This window comes from Filicampus tigris, chromosome 12 (assembly GCF_054856515.1).
Source record: "Filicampus tigris isolate MCC_2025a chromosome 12, RoL_Ftig_1.0, whole genome shotgun sequence".
Classification (NCBI taxonomy): domain Eukaryota; kingdom Metazoa; phylum Chordata; class Actinopteri; order Syngnathiformes; family Syngnathidae; genus Filicampus; species Filicampus tigris.
In genome coordinates, this window is record NC_141228.1 from 18278257 (window position 1) to 18299505 (window position 21249).

General features: G+C 39.8%; 2 protein-coding genes and 1 long non-coding RNA gene across 8 annotated transcripts in view; 1 reads left to right on the top strand and 2 right to left on the bottom strand.

Moving 5' to 3' along the window:
• Positions 1-128: 128 nt before the first annotated feature.
• On the bottom strand, positions 129-15558 carry LOC147138945 (uncharacterized). 4 transcript variants are annotated; one of them, XM_086047313.1, is made up of 21 exons: positions 15463-15558; positions 15312-15385; positions 12802-13919; positions 12591-12724; positions 10889-11059; positions 10498-10792; positions 10305-10414; positions 9397-9425; positions 9271-9305; positions 8506-8680; positions 7885-8044; positions 7683-7806; positions 7078-7112; positions 6041-6125; positions 5923-5957; positions 5285-5354; positions 5137-5208; positions 2735-2757; positions 975-1011; positions 325-413; positions 129-229 (listed from the first exon to the last, which is right to left on the bottom strand). In XM_086047313.1, the coding sequence occupies exons 2-20, from the start codon at positions 15318-15320 to the stop codon at positions 335-337; spliced, it is 2796 nt and encodes a 931-aa protein (XP_085903439.1). In that variant the 5' UTR covers positions 15321-15385; positions 15463-15558; the 3' UTR covers positions 129-229; positions 325-334. The 4 variants fall into 4 exon arrangements, with proteins under 4 accessions (XP_085903439.1, XP_085903436.1, XP_085903440.1 ...); XM_086047310.1 differs by having other exon boundaries at positions 12802-13922; positions 15463-15557; XM_086047314.1 differs by lacking the exon at positions 15463-15558 and having other exon boundaries at positions 12802-13057; positions 13133-13922; positions 15312-15462.
• On the top strand, positions 3000-20187 carry LOC147138946 (uncharacterized). Its single transcript, XR_015088980.1, has 3 exons — positions 3000-3099; positions 5037-5107; positions 16963-20187. It is a non-coding gene; the product is annotated as an uncharacterized LOC147138946 (long non-coding RNA).
• The window catches only part of dab1a (DAB adaptor protein 1a), a 190563-nt gene continuing 186069 nt past the window's right edge, over positions 16756-21249 (bottom strand). For all 3 annotated transcript variants that reach the window (XM_086047316.1, XM_086047315.1, XM_086047317.1), the window contains one exon: positions 16756-19506. The gene's annotated coding sequence lies outside the window, so the exon portion shown is untranslated. The remainder of the gene's footprint in view (positions 19507-21249) is intronic.

Here is a 21249-nt window from a genome sequence, read left to right on the forward strand (position 1 = left end):
CAAGTTGATCCGATCGTGGTCGTGTCGCTCCCGCTTGTCCGCTGGGAATCAGCAGTTCTGTGCTCAAATTGTCTCTCGTCTCAGTTCGCAACGCAAACAAGTCCAGAAGATCCACTCTCTTGTGAGTCCACATGATGACAAAAAAAAAAAAAAAAAAAAAAAGAAAGAAACACAATCGAAAGGTCCGAAAAGGGGAAAGTGTCACAGTGTGAAGAAAGGCCCCCTCCTGCTGCAAAACAAATCAAAAACAGGAAGTCCACCTCAAATGGCACGTACCGGTACAAAAGTCAATCCTCAGCGGCAATGGCTTGGACGCATCCTCACCTGTCTTCTTCTACTCGTTTTTGTCGGCGTAGAGCTCTGGCGGAGGTAAAATGAGCAAATCCGGATGTTCGAAATCCATCGCCGGAGGACTGTGACAAGAACAAAGCAGATTCATTTTTTTTAAATTGCTGGACAGGTTACTTCCAAAAAGGAACACGTGTTCTATTGTTAATTAGGCAGGGTGTCAGTTTCTGGCATTGCAATAAATAAATGTAATGCAATAGGTTGCTCTGTTTTTTTTTTTTTTTTTTTTTAAATGATTTGTGCAATATAGGATTTGTGTTTTCATCAAGCGATAATGCGTATCACTTACAATATGGTTTCGGTACGCCGGTGTCAAATATGTGGTGAATATCAAATTATGTCATCTTCAAATTTTTATCTCTCATTACAAAAGTCATCATGATGACTGCTTTCCTCATTTGTCTAATATTTCTGTCTCATATTATGAAAATCATAGCTGACATTTTCTCTTTAATGAAGACACGTTACAAGAGGAAGAATACATGGCGACCGAATTTTAAAATTCAACCCCGAGCGAATAATAAGTAACTAATAAGGCTTTGGTCACTCCCGAAAATGTTCTTTTGTTACTCATGCGGCAACTGAAGTGACTCACGTGTGTGTGCGTGTGTGTGCGTGCGACTTACTGGTGAACAGCACGCTGGCTGCCAAACACAGGCGGCCCTGAGGAACAAGTAAAGGTGCGTTGATTGGCGCATTCCATTGATAATGTCTTTATTATTTCCCTTTCCAAATGTTTTCTTTTGGAATCATTTCTGGTAGCTGATTGATCTTCTGGCAAATCATCAAATCTCAACTTGGCAAGTACATACAGTTTTAAATTGTCGGGCTTCAGATCCTAACCCAAATTTCAAACCTTAACTCAAAACAGTAATTTAAGCAGTTAATCCAGTTTTAAATCCCTAATTTGAAACTAATGTCAAGATCTGTCTTGGACTTTAAACCCTAATTTAAAACCCTACCCTGTAAAACCCTAACGATGGTTTGAAAACCTTATTGGGACTTTAACCCTCATTTGTAACACTGATTTGAAATGTAAAATCCAAGTTTGAATTCCTTATTTGAAAATGTATCTTCAAAACATTAACCCAGCCTTGAAACCCTACATAGAAACCTTAATTGAAAACTTTAACCCCCACATGAAACCTTGATTTGAAACCCTAAATTATTTGGAACCTTAACCCTCATCCGTGACCCTGATTTGAAATGAAAAATCCAGGTTTAATTTCCTTATTTCAAAATGTAACTTCAAAGCCTTAACCCAGTGTCATAACGCTACATAGAAACCTTAACTGAAAACCTTAATCCTCATATGAATCCTCAATTTGTAACCCTAATTTGAAATAAAAAATCTAGGTTAAAACCCATATTTCAAAATGTAACTTCAAAACCTTAATCCAATCTCAATACCCTACTTATAAACCTTAACTTAAAACCCTAACCCTCACTTAACAGCTTGATTTAAAACCCTAATTTGAAACAGTAATTCAGGTTTGAAACATTAATTTGAAATCTATATAGAAACTCTAATTCAGGATGAAAACCCTAACCCAATCTTGAAACCTTAATTTGAAACTCCAATTTAGTCTAGAAACCTCAACGCGGGCTTGATACCCCTTCTTAAAAACAAAAAGCGGGTCCACAAGTCCAAAATTTTCAAGAAGGTGACTTTCCGAGATCTACGGTTCTGCATCAGGTAAAGAAACCTGAATTCCCCCAAGACATTTGTATGAAGCAAAAGCCACTGTTTTGGGTGTTTTTGTGGAATCGGTGCAAAGAAGCTCTCCCTCCCTCTCTGGGGAGCTTCCTTTGTGAGCACTCGACTCCAAAAACAAGATGGCCTTTGTCATGTTTTTTGCCGCAGCACATCAAATGGCAACTCTACAAACAGTCAGCCTCTTATTCATCCACCGCAACGCAACCTCAACCTGAACTGCGTCTGAGACCAGACGAGAGGTAAAAGGTCACACTGAATTTCTTCATATCTCAACATTTACGCTCTCCCGGCAAGAATTCTGTCGATTTTTTTGTTTTGATTTCGTCCTAGATGTTTTTGTCCCTCATTTCAGTGGGTTGCCAGTAGTCATTATTCTCACCTCCTACCAGCATTGGAACTTTTTGACCCTTTAGAGCCACTCCATTTATACCACACTGTACTGAAATACTATTAAGTTTGAATGAGGTGCTGATGTTTGGGGTTTATTCATCTTAAAGGCCAGGTTGTAAGACTCAAGATTATTGTTCTCAAGTTTATCGATTTAAAAATCTCACCTCCAGCGCTACATTGGACTCCATTGTGAAGCCTATAGATTTTGACTGATACCTATGACGCCTTCCATGATTTGAACACACTGGACAAAGACCATTTTTTTTAGGAGTGACTTACTTGTTTCTGGTTCATTGCTGCTGCTGTAAAAATAAAGACAAAAAAAGAAGTCGTTTATTGTGGTACACTGTGGCACAATATATTGTTATATATTATATTTAGTGTTTTGTTGAGATATCATTTTATTTTGTTTCCCTGCATCCTTTTGGTTTTCTGTAAATGGTTTATTTTATTCTGTCTAATAGATATATAGATTATATCAGTATGTTGTTTAGCAAAATGGACACAGGGTGGCAGCACTGACCTGCAGAGTCGCAGGGACTTCGCGACCGCACAGCGGACGTGAGGTTTAGATTCTAAATTAAAGAAGAGCAACAGGTGTCCCGCCGTCCTTGATTTATATGCCATATTTCTAATATTTCCAGGTTAGTTATATTTTTGTGCATGACTACAAATGTTTATAAACATTAAGCAAATAGGAATACCCAGTGATGTGTTACTTACATGTAAGATAAAAGTACCTTATTTGTATTTGAATGCTCCCATATGTGACTATGTGATGTAGTTGAGAAAATACGACGCAGTAACTTATTTCTTTTTGTTTGTTTCTTTTGACTGCTGGGCATTTGCGAGTTATTTCCTTTGGTGTAAAAAGTGAAATTAATTTGTGTGTTTTTGGGTTCATTGCTGAAACGTCATGAGCTAATGTTAGCCAAGTTAGCAACGATTATGGCTACAGCCTGGTATAAAATGGCGAACATCAATCGCAGCCGAAAAGAATGTTCTAGTTCATCATTCAAATATGGCGAAAGGTTAGGAAGCAGGCATTATAATTATTCCGATGTGTTTTCATTAAGTGTAAATGTAATATATCTTCACTGCAACATAGACTTATTCTGCTATATGTCGTGAATACAGCCAACCTCTAGTTACGAACTTAATTGGTTCCGTGAGCCATCTTGTAACTTGAAATGTTCATAAATCGAGGTTATATTTCCCATTGAAATGAATGGAATTGCAATTAATCCAGCCCCAAAATTAAGTTATATTCACCTTTTTTTAAAGAAAATATTTAAAACACACATTATAAAGAAATAAAACCGAGGAGGGGAAACAGGGGCAAGAGGACTACAGCTCCTAACTGAAAGTCTTCTTCCATAACATGGAGAAAATGTTATTCAAGTGTTTCTTCTTATTATTATTATTATCTGTATCTTTCCTAATTAATTAGCTGTTTTAAGCATACCAATTAAGGGAAATTTGTCATTTTCTGTTAAAAAATAAAAAATCATTAAGTAGGATGTCATTTAAAAGATGAATTTTCTACAAATTTCTTTTGATCATTTGGCTACTTTTTGGATTGTCTCGCTCACGCTCACCACGAGCGAGTGCTGTCGCATTTGTCTGTCTATTAAAAATCACAACAACAACACATGTAACCTGGTTACAAAACACTTATTTATGACAATCTCTTCCAATAACACACCCTTTAGCAATCCACACGGGACCGCCATTTGTTCAATGCGGTCGCTTCTGGCACCTGAGATTAGGTGCATGTATTGTACATAGGTAGAACTTTGCCTCGTGACAACATGCAGGATGGTTGTTTGACGTGATTACACAAAGATGAACTGTTCTCTTAATTAAAAACGTCGCTGCATTTTTACTAAATATCATATACACTCTTAATCGATTTATTTTTTTGGGATGAAAATGAAATGATTTTCAGAGGACACAAATGCAAGGGGTGTTTGTGATGGGATGTTCATGAATGCGCAAGTCTAACTTCCGCCTACATATGCAACAGCTTCCGCCTTCAGCAGCAATAGGATGTCGCTAGTTTTCAGATCACAGCAATGCGATGGATAAGCAGTGTGAAGAAGAAGTACAACATAGATCCCTCCGCTCGTCCATGCCAGGACCGTTAGTAAATACAGAAAATATTACATAAATAAAGGCAATTTTTGTACATAACTCCAATTGTACATAAAAAGGAGCATTTGTATAGCGAGGTTGCACTGTACTTTATAATAGAAATGTACAGTTAGTACTTGAGGATAAACTGAATGCATGATTGTTGATCGACAAGTCACGTGAGGTAAAAAGTGTATTTTTGGTTACTATTACACATTTTGTCCGTTTACTTTTTATAGATTTGTACAGGGAAACATTGATATGCGAGTGGACAATATTGTGTGATGGTTATCCAACTAATAACCAGCACTTTGATGTGAAGCTTATAAAACTGAATTATATCATGATTGTTAAAATGAAGATGTAAATAAAGATCATCCAAGTTAATGGAGAAAGAGCAACAGGTATCCTGCGTTGCCGAATTTACTTTTATTTCTCATATTTCCAGTGTACTCCACTCAAAAGATCATCTACATATCTGCCAGCGGGAATCTAGCCGGGACCCGCAACACATAAGTGGTGAGTACATTATTATGCATCAGGCCTACCTGGCCGCTGGCTGTACTGCTTTGGGTGACTGGAAAAATGTAGCCAACTTTTGAAGTGCTTCATTGTTGGCTCTGAGTAAAAGACACACAAAACATATCAATTGTTTTGCAGATCACACACTTGATAAATAGTAGGCAGTGAACTCACTGGACATTGGGGCCGCCTGCGTGGAGGTTACCGTGACTGGTCTGGTGGGTTACGTTGAGGTCTGCTTTTCCTTTGAGGCAGCCAAAGACATACTGTTAGTAAGCTCAGTGTGGTGGACTGCCAGGAAATGCAATGCATGCAGGGAGTTGTTAATACATAGATGAAATAGGACAATACAGTGGTGCCTTGGGATACAAGTGACTTGACTTGACTTTGGAGTTTTTCGAGATACAAGCCGTCGATCGGGTAAAAAGAGGCTTCAAGCTGTTTATTTCCTCCCCCCTTGAAGTTTAATATCTAATAAAACATAAAACCATGAGAATTAAACACGATGCATTCAAAATAACTACATAATGTTGACTTAAAGTCTGCTATCTCATTACTGACACAAAATGGGATACATCACAGACGGGGGAAATACAAAGGCAACCCAACGCATGTAGACAGATGATATAACATTACTCGCAGGCATAAATTCTTTATCCTATGCGAAGAATGTCTAATACCATTGCAGCTTATTGGAGAGCAGTTTTCAATAAGGAAAGATGATCTGAGATACAAATGTCACGGAACGACTTAAACTCGTATCAAAGGGCACCACTGCACTAAGAAATACAAGAAATAAGAGTGATTGTTACCCATGTCTGGCATGGAGATTGCATGGATGTGGCTCCTACAGGTGGAGGTGTAATGACGCATGGAAGGGGGAAATTAGTAACAGCAACAAAAACAAAGAGAAATTTTGCGTAAACTCACAGTTTCGCCTGCGGGTACGCCGTGTCCGTCGGGGAAGAGAGCGCCTCGTCGTCATCGGCGGTCCATTCCTCACTGTCGTCCGAGACTAGAAAACATCAAACTTGTGAAACTTGTGTCCAGTGACTCCAAAACAAACAAACAAACAAATATATATATATATATATATATATATATATATATATATATATATACACATATATATATAATATATATATATATATATATATATATACATATATATATATAATATATATATATACATACATATATATAATATATATATATACATACATACATCCATCCATCCATCCATTATCTGTACCGCTTCTCCTCACAAGGGTCGCGGGGCGTGCTGGAGCCTATCCCAGCTGTCTTTGGGCAGTAGGCGGGGGACACCCTGAACTGGTTGCCAGCCAATCGCAGGGCACACAGAGACAAACATCCGCACTCACAATCACACCTAGGGGCAATTTAGAGTATCCAATCAACTTAACATGCATGTTTTTGGAATGTGGGAGGAAACCGGAGTGCCCGGAGAAAACCCACGCAGGCACGGGGAGAACATGCAAACTCCACACAGGGAGGCCGGAGCCGGGATCGAACCCACGACCTCTGAACTGTGAGGCGGACGTGCTAACCAGTCGACCACCGTGCCGCCACATACATACATATATATATATAATATATTATACATACATACATATATATATAATATATACATACATACATATATATAATATATATATACATACATATATATAATATATATATACATACATATATATAATATATATATACATACATATATATATATATATATATATACATATATACATATACATGTATATATATAAATAGACACACGCATATATATACACATAAATACACATACACACAAACATACACCTATATACACACACACACACACACACACACACACACACATATACACACATTCACACATACACACATACACACATACATATATATCAAGACGAACAGCAAGACAACAAGAGTAAGAAGAAGAAAACACTTACAGCTCCCGGCTGATAGCGGGTAGTGGTTTGAAGTCCTGCGGGGGGGGAAAGGTAGAATCATGAAAATCCAACAGAAACACTGGAGGATTCACAGAAAGAGGTAGAAGTGGACTGTCTAGGAAATTGCCTTAAAAAAAAACTTTTTAAATTTTTGTTTTTACCAAGCTACTTGCATTCAAAAGATTCGGCTAATTAAGTTTATCTGTAAATGTTATAATGCACTGAAGGTTCATCTTGCAATTTCACCCAAAGCTGAATATCACTTCTTTTTTTTGTGAATAGTGTGAGTAAGGTTCATTCACAACTAAATTGTCTTAAATGCTTTCTAAAATCGTAATCCAATAGAAGGCTTGTATCTTTTACTCTTTGCACGATAACAATAACACATTTTCCCAAATGTGTTCAGGAAATGTTAGTGATGACATTAATGGTGGAAAAAGTTTTGAAATCATTTATCTTTGTCTTTTTTTTTTTTTTCAATATCGCAAAAATGTGGCATTTGAACAGAGGTGTGTGGACGTTTTAGATCCACTGCATGATTTGCCTCTCATTACACTGAATGAGATAAGCATGGGCGTATGGCTGTTTTTTTCCCTCTCACGTACCTACTTCCCGGCATGATGATGTCCGCTTCCACTGGGCTGCTCACGCGAATGCTGGACGTTTTCTTCCCAAGCTCCAGCATGTCCTTGATGTCCAGCTCCACGTGGTCCACCGCTACGTAACCGTCTAAAGAAAACAAATAGCACTATCAAGATTCCATTTTTGCCTCACAAAACATTCACATTTGAATGCTGTGTGACTTACAGTTGTTTGCAAAGTCCCTGGCCAACCATTTTCCTTTTGGGCAGTTGGTGGTACGAATGATGCTGATCATGTCGCCGCACTGGACGGGCAGGTCGTCCTTGCGTCCTTTGGTTGTCACAGTAACCTTCGCCCGGTACATGGCCTCCTCGTAACCTGTGATCTAAGGCAGATAAACATACATACATATATACACATATATATACACATGCAAATATATACATATATACATATATATATATATACACATACATATATATATGTATATACATAAATATGTATATATATATATGTATGTATGTATGTATGTATGTATATATATATATATATATGTATGTATGTATGTATGTATATATATATATATATGTATATATGTATGTATATATATATATATATATATATATATATATATATATATATATATATATATATGTATATATGTATGTATATATATATATATATATATATATATATATATATATATATATATATATATATACATATATATGTATATATATATACCACTGCCGGTCCAGTGGGATGTATGAATCCCGACAGGTTTATAGGCCGCCACCTTCCATCTGCCCCATTTCACGTCAGCGTCTTCCGCTGCTCTTAGCTCACCTTGAATTTCTTCCTGATCTCGTTCTCGCGCTTCTCCCGCTCCTTCTGCACTTTCTTCTCCCGCTCTTGCTGTTCCTTCAGTTCCTTCTTCTCCTTTTCCAGCCGCTGCTTCTCTCGCTTCTTCAGCTCCTTGTTGTCGGGCCCCTCCGCCACCAACGCCGACTTCTTCTCGCTTCTGTCCACCGCGGGAAATGCAATTAAGGTCATTGGGTTATAAAAAGAATTAAATCAACATTTACAATTTTATTCCGTTATAAAAATGAAATAAATTACAGAAAAAATACAATTTAAAATAATTTAAAGGAATGAAATCTTATCAAAATTTAAAATTGGATAAATTTGCAGTAATTATCAAATACAATAGAATATACATAATAATAAAATTATGAATAATATTCTAAAATACATGAAAATAAATAAAACCCAAATAAAATTAGTCATTCAAAGCAAAATAATGAAAAGTAAGCACATAAAATATAAATGATCATGGTAAAAACTCAAATAAGATACAAATAATAAAATGCAATTAAAAACAGAATTAAAAAGATATAAAAAATAAATTTAAAAAACAAAATGAACTGAAAATAATCGCAGTAATATAAAATAGATTCAATTCAATTATAAAATAAATTAGATGTAAATGCAATGTGTATATTTTTAAATTACATAAATGACAAACAATAATAAAAAATACAACATAAATGCTAAAATATACCGTAAATATAAATAACGATGATTATGATAAGAATAACACGAGGGCCTTACTTTCCAAACCAGTATGCCTTGTTATTGCCTTCATTCTGCAAAAAAAAAAAACAGATTTGATTCAATCTACATCTCATTGTGACACTCTGGCAGATAATCAACAGTCTTGTAAACAAATCCACTTACAGATTCCTGGGTGGCTTCGGCGTATGGATCTGTGGTAGAAAAGCCATTGCAGTGACTTCATTATATATCATGGAAGTGATGCAATCATACAACACAAACAGCCTTCATGTCTATTTGTGAGACACAATGATAAGATACAACAGAATAGATGCCTCTATAGAAGACTGTTTTTTTTTTTGCAATCAAAGAAATCAGCCAATAATAACACCGGACACCCTCGAGGTCGCACAATTTGGGGAAAAAAAATCTGTCCCACAAAATTTTGTTGTGTTTGAGGTGGTTCTGCTTTTTTTTTTTTTTTTATGCACCGACTCCCCATTAAAGACAGACAACCCACAATAGCCACTGAGATCAGAAGATTCAGACATTGCTTTTGAATTGTGGGTCCTTATCCTATTGTAGGCCCCATAAACTACTGCTGAGACCAACCGTTCTGACACTGGACCGCACATTTGATTCCAGAATACCATGATTTTAACCTGCCTGCACTGATTCAAGAGAGCCCATGTTATATGCAGCAAAAGATAGCCCCAGAAGATAATTGACACAAATACTTTCCACGCTGGACGGCACATTTTGCTCCAGAGTGCCTTGATAGTCTTGTCATTTCATTGAAGCAGGCTTGCAGAGATTGAAGACGCCGCGTGTCAAGTAAAGCAGCCCCAGAACCGAACTGACGCTGATCTTTCTGGACAGCACCTTTTGTCCCAAACCGCCTTGATCGTCGTATTAATTGCATCCTGTACATTCAAGACTCTCTGCGCCGGGTTTAGCAAAGCAGCCCCAGAGCATGACCAACACCAATCTTTCTCACACTCAAGAAACCATTCTGAAGCTTCCGATTCCCAGCAAACCATCTCACGCAACCTTCACTATCAGTCTCCAGTTTGAATTGATGGAGTGCTTACTCTTTGGAGGTACTTTCTTTTTCCTTCCCGTGTCAGTCTTTGACTTCCTTTTCGACGAGTGAAAGTCATTATAGTAGTTTCCCATATTGACGTTGCTGTGAACTTGTTTTCTGCATGGCAAATAGAAAACACAATAACTTGAAAAAAAAAAAAAATCCCGATACTTCAAAAACATTTCAGTCGTGCATCTTACCCTGCCATCGCTTGACCGTCCAGCGAGGTAGGGGAGGGTATGTCTGCCTGATACGATGGTGACTGGTCCGGTAATTTACTGCCTAATGTAGGCATTCCTTTGGGGCCAGTCAGCATTATACCGTTGCTGTGTAACGGTGGAAGGCTTTTTCCGTCTGGAATATCTGGACCGGTGTACCCCGCGTTGCCCCATTGGGATACCACCAAGTCTGGAGAAGGTGCATCTGAAGTCATAGCCCCAAACTGTGGCTCATTGGTGGAAGGCATCTCTGGTAATTTGGAAGGCACTGGGATTGCTTAAGTACAACATACATTTGTCATAATGTAAGTACAATTCCTTTTGGGACATCATGTACATGGAATTGGTTTCAAGTCCAAAAGTATTCACATACGGTTGTGTTGTATCGGAGGAGGCGGAGGTTCGAAGTTGGGCGTTTTAATGACAGGTTTGGCAGGCTTCTTTGGCGGAACCTCCAGAGTGCCTTGGTCCAAGAGGACATTCCTGGGCTGAGGAGGCAAAACATCCAACAGCTCCGGTACGTTCACCGTCGGCGAGGCTTGCCCTGTGCACAGTTTTTACTTCATTAATCCCAAATACTCGGTGGAATTCCATGATGTTATCTCTCCGGTATGTTTGACATCTGACGGCTGCGTCTCACTTCAGTGGTGGATGACCACGATAAGCTCACGGGAGTGACAGAATTTGATTTGTGAAGAAACCAACTCAGTTGAGAAAGTTATCGGGACGTGACTGCAGCGCAAACTCTGTGAATGTTTCTATAGATTCAACTTTGGGGTAAAAGGCTTTGTGCTCTGTGTTTACGTTTCTCTAACAATGGACAAAACAAGAAACCTGAGTACAGGTTAATTTTTGGACGATTATGACTGACTCAGTAAACTTTCTGCAGTGTCAGTTCTTACGAAAATGACGCAACAGTCAGTAAAAACAGCCTTGATCATAACACTTAAAGGGATACTGGTAATCTGAACAAGCACAGATGGATCTTGTTTGTTTGTTTAGCCAGTTAGCCATACGCTTGTGTTAGCTATTAGCCACCTGCTAGCACTTACAGAATCTGAAAATGGAGGAGCCTTTGTCTGGAATGGCCAGCTTGCGTTATGATGAGGCATGGGTATCGATAAGATTATATCAGTACTACTCTTAACAATATTGCTTATCAATCCGATGCCTGAATGGTATTCTTATCTGCACTTCTTTTGTTTAGAAAAATACCCCCAAATTATTCAATTTCACACTGCTTTTTTAATGTACTTTTCTTGCAACTACAATGACAATGTAAAATAAATAAAAAACTTACAGAAAAATAAATTGTCCAGTTGCCTAAATTCAACTTTTGAGGGTTGATTGGATGACTGAGAATTTACATAGACGACTATTTCTCAAGTTCACAGCGATAGATTGTTCATTGATGAATCGTGTATTGGAGATGATTTCATATCCTTGTCATCCGATGATGAATAACTCCTCCCCAATACTCACATTCCTAAAGAACTTGGCCCAGCCTGCTTTTCGGCTATTTAAGGAATCCCACTTTTGTAGAGAAAAGAGGCTTCCCTGGTTGTCGTGTCGAGACCTTGCGTGGATGTTACATGCTATAAACCTGGTACAGTAATCCCTCACTGGTCGCAAGGGATAGGGACTGATCCCTGCCGCAAATACTAATTGACGCCCATAAAATGTTAATATACCACCAAACTTTATCCCAACTGTTTAATATATTATCAAAGTAATTTTACAACAGTACTCTTAAAAATATAGGTCTTAAAGATTGTTTGATATTGAAAATTAGAAATTAGAGTTCCTCGCCGACATACAGAGCTTCTCTCTCATTCGAAGTGTATCACTTCTACATACTTCCATGACACTTTTCTATTTACACAGGGCTTCGGCGGCATCTTATGGTTCAGCAAATAGCTTGCCATGGGTTCCAGAGAAAACCAGAATGGGTGAAATTGCAAATTGCGATCCGCGAATATCCGAGAAATGACTGTACCCCAACGATAACACGAGTAAAACCAGAAGCCATCTGTCCAACTGAAAGCCTGAAAGAAAGGAGGTCGCTGAAGACTTACCGCGATCCATACTGTTGTGCTTTCCGGCCCGAAAGTCGTGGTCGATTGGTGCGAGGTCTGTGAGCGAAACGTTGGGGCTTTGAGGTAGGTGCAAATCCTCGGGAGGCGGCGTATTAGAGATGTTTGCCTGGGAGCTGAGACCAGAAATATCCCTCGTCAGTGTTAATATTGTTAACATTGTGACATCAACGTAGCGATATGTCTTGTTTACTCATGGTTTAGCTTTTTGCTGGCCTTCTCCAGAGCATTGAGTATCTTGTGGGAGGCTGCATTGGTCTTCCTCACTTGGCTCATGTCTTCCGCCCTCTCCAAGACTGAGAGAGCTGAAACGGAAGCCTCAGCTGGGAGAGACGACAGGGGATCCGCTACCGGGGTCCGAGGCTTCAGCATCGCTTCTATATCGATAGCCGCTCCACCGCCCGGAGCGCCATTTGCAGGCTCATGAGATGACGGCAATGGGGAGGAGACTTCAGTTGGAAGGATGGAGATGGTGTGGTTGATGGGTCGAGGGGTTTGAACTAGGCTAATTTTTCCTTGATTACCTTGAAGTATGGAAATGGGAAGGGTAGAAGTTTTCATGTCCAGTGGAGTTTCACTCTCTGGTGATGGGAGATAAGGAGCTGGAATATCAGGAATGAAGGCGGGGGGAGGGGTGAAGCCAGGAGAGAAGGGCATTGCGACATCACAATCAGATACGGATAAAAAGTTTGGCGGAAGATTATCCGTCTCTGTTTTAACGTCGTCAAACTCGGGAGGTATCGGGATGAGCGGCGCGAGTACAGGACCGTCCAGGGTGGGCTCGTCCAAGATGGGATCCGTCGGAACCACATCCAGATGAGTTTTTGCAGGCCATTTTAAACCCAGAAAACCTTTCTTTTGAGAGTTCAGAGCTTTAGAGGGAGCCGGTACTGACACCAGATCCTCGGTGGTCACCAGCTGGGACGTCTTGCCTCTAATGCTGTCTTTTCTCAGCTTGTGATACAGCGAATTCTCATCGAGCGGCTCCTTGCTTCCCTTGGTCAAGTTGTCTTTGACGATCTTATGATTGCTGTCAATCTTATCCATCGAGGTCGCCTTGATGAGAGGCTTCTTACTCTCCTTCTTCTCATCCTTAAAGACCACCCTGGGGGCCATGATGGTCCTTCTGTCCAGTGTCTGGTTAATGGAGGTTAGCAGGGAAGGGCGGGCTCCTGCCGGGAGGTAATGGGTGGGGCTGGTGGTAGGAGGGACTGCCTTGGGTTTATCTGGAAGGACGGGTTTCATCCTGGGTTGCCTCAGCAAGAGGTCTTCCTCTTGGAACTTAGCCCTCAGGGCCTTGAAGTCCATCGTCTGCTGGTGAAAAGATAACTGCAAAATATCAACATCACTTGCGACGGACGAATGCATTCTAGTCTTAACGTTGTTTTCATAACAAAGGGGTGCGCCTCTTATTCGCCATCTCCAGGTGACTTGTAAACTATCATGTTTTTTTTGCATATGCAATGGTCTTTAGGCCTTTAAAGCTTAAGTCAACCCAAACGTTTTTTTTCAAGACTATGTTCTATGCAAGCCCACTAGTTGAAACAAGGCATTCTGATAAATATTGTATTTATGGAATATGAGTGAATCCACCCCTTCTTAGCCATCTCAGGGGGCGGCCATTTTGTCACTTCTGTCCACTGAAAATGACATCACAACTGCTCAGGGCTCAGGTAACGGCCAATCACGGTTCAGCTTGAGTAAACAAGTCATCCGTGATTGGTCGTCACCTGAGCCCTGACCAGTTGTGATGTCATTTTCAGTGGACAGAAGTGACAAAATGGCCGCCCTCAGAGATGGCTAAGAAGGGGTGGATTTTGCTGCTTAACTCATTCCACAAACGCAATATCAATCAGAATGCCTGCTGGGAACATATTCTTGAAAAAAATGTGTTTAGGTTGATTTCCCCTTTCAGGCAGCCTTGCCCAATTTTTCGACAGCAAAGGCCCCCTCTGTGAGAAAGAACAAAAAGAGAAAAACGTAGACATGGAAAGATATAGCTGTAGCTTATGTTGTGTCACGTCAAGACCGCACTTAGGAATACCCTTTTACAGCACAGAAATGACAGCTGCTATGATCTGTAAGTCTTAAAATTCTTGCTATGCATGCCCTTCAGCATCTTGACGCAGATGACGCACCACTCACCCATGCCAAGGAAGTCATGTGACAAAATAATTCTAATTAGCACCACAAGCTAGGTGTGGATAGCTATAATTGATTTGAAGTTGTACATTGGAAGTCTTTCCATTTTTAAGCCCTAAACCCGGTTTAACATCCAGACATAGGTGGCGCACCTCCACTCCCCTGGGCACACTGTAAAAATAACCATTTGACCAAATCATAAAAAAAATAATAATATACGTCACATGAGACATGTATTGCCGTTGTCGGTTTTATACTGTGCACCCCTTGGGGTGCGCGCACCACTGTTTGGAAATCTGTATTTTAGAGCATATAAATTCTAGTGTATAGCAGCCTATCCCAGAATTTTTGAGCCACACACCCTCTTCATCATCCAGACCGAGGTGGCACATCACCTCTCTCCTACACACCTTTACAAAAAATGATCAAAACTTATTGACTAAAAGCTTTTAGAAATCTTAAGTGGAGTTTGGCTCAAAGCAACCATGTGACAAACTCTCCTGTACATTCACTTGTTGTCTACGATAGGTCGCCATGAGCAAGGATTGTGAAATAACGCACCTGAGACATCGTATTTTGACCTCCTTCCAAAGTACGCACCACCAGTCAGTACGTTCAGCCTCTCATCTCGGGTGCTGCCCAAACATATCGACCATTAGAAGAAAGTGAAAACCACTGTCGGAAAACGTCTCGTCACACAACTCATACGCACCGAAGATGGTTCCCGTGGAGGAATGAAGCAAAGTAGCAACACACACAAAACAGTCCTATCCCGTCAAACGGGTCTGCTTAAGGACAGATTCTCGAAAGAGTTTGGATGTTTTGTTTTTTTCATCCTGGAGGAATGTCACTCGGCCGGTGTGAGTCACTGGCACGAAACCACGCTACTGGTGCTGACTTTTTTTTTTTTTTTTTTTTCAAACAAATAAATGCAAGATAGTACAAATGTTTGTAATATTTATAACTCTTTTTTAAAGTTTTAAAATTATTATTTTTTTTCTGCAATACGAAGTAGACCCCCTACCCCTCCCCTGCTGCCCCCCAAAAAAATAAAAACATCAAACAGCAGAAGAGGTTGGGCAACATTCCAGGCTGGCAACACAGAAGACGGGTTACTTATAAGATGATAACATGCATGCAGTACATTTCATACCTTCCACAACAAAGTCACTTTCGGGATTATTGTTTGAACCTGTCCGAGGAATTTCGCCAACTTCATTTGACGACTTCAGTGATTTACCGGTATTTTACGTACGCTCCACAATAATATACAAAGTCAACTCTTTGCTTTTTGCACCCATTTTTCATGTGCTGAACTCTTTTTCTTTGTATATTAAAAGGCCTATTTCTTACAAATAAAGTTCAATCTGTGCTTGTGAGAACTTCTCCTTTGCCAAGATGATCCATCCATCTCACAGGTGTGGGATATCAAGATGCTGGTTCGACAGCACTATTAGTGCACTGGTGTCTCTTAGGCTGCCAGCAATAAAAAGCCACTCTAAAATCTGCACTTTTACTGTACTGGCCACACCTGTGAGGTGGATGGATTACGGCAAAGGAAATGTGCTCACTAAAATGGATTTAGACATATTTGTGAACAATTAGAGAAATAGGCCTTTTGTTTATCTCGTGTAAAATGGGAGCAAAAATGAAGTGTTAATTATATTTTTGTTTGGTATAAATACATTGAGTACTTGTAATCTTCACTCACCACTACTGTGAGTTACCTAAAATAATAAATTGAAAATTACCACAATTGAGAGGAAAAGACCACGCTGGATTATTCTAGATGTCATTGGAATCCTCTATGGTTCAAATTATTTTGAGTTTCCTGGAAAGAAAAAACATCAAGGTAGGGATTCTTCTAACTTATAAAAAAAAAAACCCCAAAAACCTTTCCACTTTCTATAGCGCTCATCCTGGGTTTTCATTCATCTTCTCTAGCATAACCTGGTGATCTTTTGAAACTTTGTTTACAAGTGCACGAATTACAGCCAACAGCAAAAATAATTGAGATGTGTTTATTTGGAACAGTAATACATGGTTGGTATATGGAAATTAAGAGTGAATCCAAACTTAAAAAAGAAAAACAATTGAAAACCCCCACTGTAGAATGTCATATTCATAAAGGTAAAAATAATGTCAATTTACATTAAGAAACTGTTATCTGAGGTATAATCTAGAAATGTTCCTGTTCCCTTTTTTGTGTAAGTCTTTGCTGGATCTCTAGAACAGCACGTTAATCATCATCATCATCATCATCAAGGTCCCAAACCAGTGACGTGAGGAAGACTGGCCATGAAACAGGGAGTCGCTGGATGAAGAAAGTCACATGGGCAAGTGGGCTAGAACACACAGTGCAACCTCTAAAGATGGACGCTGGCTAACCTATGATTGGGTTCCAATGAGTTTCCCCTCACATGAAATAATGGAAGTAAGTATAAAAAAACTCAAACAGGCAGTGATGAATGGGCCCTTGCATGGGCATTTTTCATGGCCAATCATCAAAGCCACATTAAATGGCTTGAACTATAAAGCTTGGAAATTTAGCGTCGTCCATCTGTCTCGTATACCTGCTTTGGGGCTCATTTGACTTTCTTCTCAAGTTTTTGTGGCGTGTTATCAAGTTTGGATTGGCTGCTTCGAAACAAAATGGCAGACTTCCTGTTCAGTTTCACGTACAGGTCCTTGAGACTTCATCTGTGTCGTATTACGATAAGACATGTCCACCAAATTTTGCATTAATCGGTGAAAGTGGTGTTAGGGGCAAATTATTTTTTTTTAACTTTCCACAGGGCATTATTTTGTGAGGATTGTCGGCTTCAAAGCAAAATGGCTGACTTTGACGTTCATACGTCTTTACCAGGAATGCGTTTGCAAAAACAGCTGAGCTTTCAGGCATGTTGAGGCCACCAGAACGGCTTTTACCGTGACTAATCTTAAAAGAAGTTAACTTGAAGTTATCATTAAAAACAGACAAACAAAAAACAGAAGCAAGATAAGTAGTTTGCGCTGGGCCACGACTTCATTCAGTTATATTCTATTATTATTCATATTGACATTCGACCTATTGTTTAAATTGCCATGTTGTACAGGGAAGCCATGACAGAGACCCTTGTGCCGCTTTTCCAGCATCATATTTTACATGTCTGGCAGCCCTTGGTGGTTTTTGGGAAGTGCGTTACCCCAGAAAACATAAAAAGACAAAGAAAAAGCCAATCAACATTTTTTCTCAAATTTGGGTCATACCCTGGATGGGGAATCCTCCCTTCAGAGCACAGGTGTCAAACTCAAGGCCCGGCCGGGGGCCCGCAACCTCATTTTGTGGCCCGCAAAGGCAAATCATGTGTATCAACTTCACATTTCTTGCAAATTGTTTTCACTTTTGACAACACTGCGATATGAGATACTGCAATGTGTTATTTGTTACCAATCATCCCTTTTAAAATAAATTGAAAAATAATTGAACAATTACTTACCGGCTTCTCATTTCAAAACTAGCTATCCATCAATTTCTTGTGTATATGTGATCATAAAAGGCGATCGTGGATCTATATGGGTCCACAGTCATAACGGCCCCCCGAAGGACACCATAATTACGATATGGCCCCCGAAAAAGTCTGAGTTTGACACCCCTGCTTTAGAGGTTTCACTGTGTGGCGGTTTCTTCAAATTCAAGTTCTTTTATCTGTTCGAAGGAAATGCCACACAGTGGAACCTCTAAGTATATACACTGTACCTCATCTACCTATTGATGACGCAGCATCGGGAGCAACTGGGGGTTCAGTATCTTGCTCAAGGATACTTCGACGTGGTCACAATGGCCGGGGATCGATCCCGCAACCTCCGGGTTGGGAAACGACCACTCTACCGCTGAGCCATGCCGCCCCGTAACGGTAAGGTATCCCAAAAAGGGTCAAGGGGAGGAGCGAGATGGAGCTGTTAAAAAAAAAAAAAAAAGGCTGAGTGGATCAGACTAAATGCTGGGAAACGCATGTGGCTATTGCTTGGGTTCAAAAACTTGCATAACTGGAAGCCTCCCTATTTGATGGCACAGAGGTCTGACACGGAGACGGTGGGTCATGTTTATTTACAAAATGGCAAACCCCATGATCCAGATACCTTTAAAGCCACTCTACAGTGCCCCTTACAGAACTGAACCCCACATTGCGGCTTGATAGTGAAATCAAATTAAAAAAAAAAAAAATCACGTTATATTTCCCTTTGAGTGGCTCTTTTCTTCATTGTTTCATCTTCTTGTCATTAGTATTGTACAAAAAGCTATAGAGAATGAACTCTTGTCACTTCCACGTTGTTCTGGTCCTTTAAAAGTCTGCCAGGAGACGTGTGGGGCCGGCTGTATGCGCGAGTGTGGGCGTGTGCGTGTATGGTTGGCGAGTGAGTAGCTCCCAGAGAGTTTGTTTCTGCAGCGAGTCAAACCGACGACGGGTCTCCGCGGCAGACTACACAGACGGCAAAGATGGCGGAGGAAGCTGAGCAAGGAGGGAGGAGAGCAGGAAGCGAGGGAGGGAAAATCCATCCGTGTGGATAGGATACCTGGCCTGCTTGGAGTCAGTGAGCAAAGAGGAGGCAGGCGATCACACACACACGCGCGCCGCACACATACAAACAAGTGTGGAGGCGTGGGGGGCTCCCCCTCCTCCAGTTTTCTCAGTGCTAGTCCGGTCCACCTTGTTGTTCCCGTGTGTTTCTATTTCTTCCCTTTGTTGATGCGGGCGTACAGAGGGTCCTTCTTCTAGAAAAAAACAAAACAAAAAAATATATATACACAAAATCTAACTTTGGTAGAATGTACAACATGAAAGGTTTATGATTTAGTCAGGTGCAGCACAGTGGATGGGTGGTTAGCACCTATGCCTCACAGGTGAGAGCTTCGGTTTGAATCTCATGCTTCTGTTTTCTTGTTTGCGTGGTTTGAAAACAAATACAATTCAGCTCATGCAGGGTGATAGTGGAACAGTTCACACTGTGATAATGCATGATTTGTTTTGAGAATCTTACCTATTAGTGTCATAAAACACAGTTAACAGAGAAAAGACCCAATTATATATTCATTAATGTATATATATATATATATATATATACATACACATACTGTATATATATGTAAAAAAGAATGCTTGTTCCGTTCCTAAAGTGACCACTGGGTGGCAGTAGCACACTAGCTTCCAAGCCACTCATCACTCAACCTGCAGCCGCCACCCCCCCACTCCCGAAAAAAAACGGGGTGAACTAGTGAGTTTTAAAATGTGACAGAGACCCCAGACATGATTTAAAAAAAAAAAAAAAAAAAAAAGTGTGATTAATCAGGTGGCCGATGTAATCGTCTGATATTAGCGCTTTTAAAATTGGCACCAGAAAAATCATCTGATTTTATTTTTCTACACATTCACACATTACAACATAAGTCAGTCATAATAAGTCCGATTTTTCGCATTGTCATAGTTAAACAACTACTAAAGGACAAAATATTGTTAAAAAAAAGACATATATACATACATATATACATATACATATGTATATATATATATATATATATATATATATATACATACATATATATATACACATATACATATATATATACATACATACATATATATATGTATACGTATATATATATATATATATATGTATACGTATATATATATGTATATATATATATATATAACTTGTAATTCATGTCGTTGTGAGCATTATAGGACCCAAAAAGGGCCCTGGTTCTTAGTAAGTTTTAATGAACCCTTAAGACTCTTCGTAGGCGGCGCAACGAGAGCGTGGGCGTTAAAACTGGAGCATCTTGATTCCGGGGCCCAAGGGCGTTTTTCTTTTACACGCCCCTGGCACACCTGACAATTTGGTGACTGAAGGAGTAATCTTTAGACCAGCTAAAAGCAGATCTAAGTTGTGGCACAGGTGGTGTAACGCGATTTTGGTGGATTTGAGCGATTTGTTGAAATCAAACAAATTTAAGTTGTCGCCACTAAATTTCAAGGAACTTGAGTCAAGTTATGGGTTGGATTAAGCACGTCAAGTCATACAATCTTGTTCTGTCACATCATATTACAGTACGTGCCAAACACGTGTCGCAGAATACTACAGTATACTGCGTTGCCAGATCGATGTGAATGATGCGCAAAAAAACCCTCCAAACCCTTTTTTTTTTCTTAAAAAAAAAAAAGCCTCTCTTGAATACCAAGTCAGTTGAGTCAATTCTTTCATAGGTTTTCACTAGGGATGTTCCGATCAGGTTTTATGACACCGATACCGATCATGCATGAGTGAGATCGGCCGATACCGAGTCTGATCACATGGAACATCTGTATATTTTTCCATTTATTTATGGTGACTATACTGCGCTGTGACAGTAACGCATCAAGCAAAAAAGTTAACTTGTTTAATACGCGACGACGTCCCACCGCTCCAAAAGCATCATTCATGCCGCGCCGCAGTATCCGCGCCCGCCCGTGGGAACTAC

Coding starts and splice junctions, on each gene's coding strand:
- LOC147138945 (XM_086047310.1), bottom strand. Junction 10,415..10,497: donor GACGGTCAAGCGATGGCAGG/GTAAGATGCACG, acceptor TTTGCCATGCAG/AAAACAAGTTCACAGCAACG. Junction 5,958..6,040: donor GCGTACCCGCAGGCGAAACT/GTGAGTTTACGC, acceptor CTCCACCTGTAG/GAGCCACATCCATGCAATCT.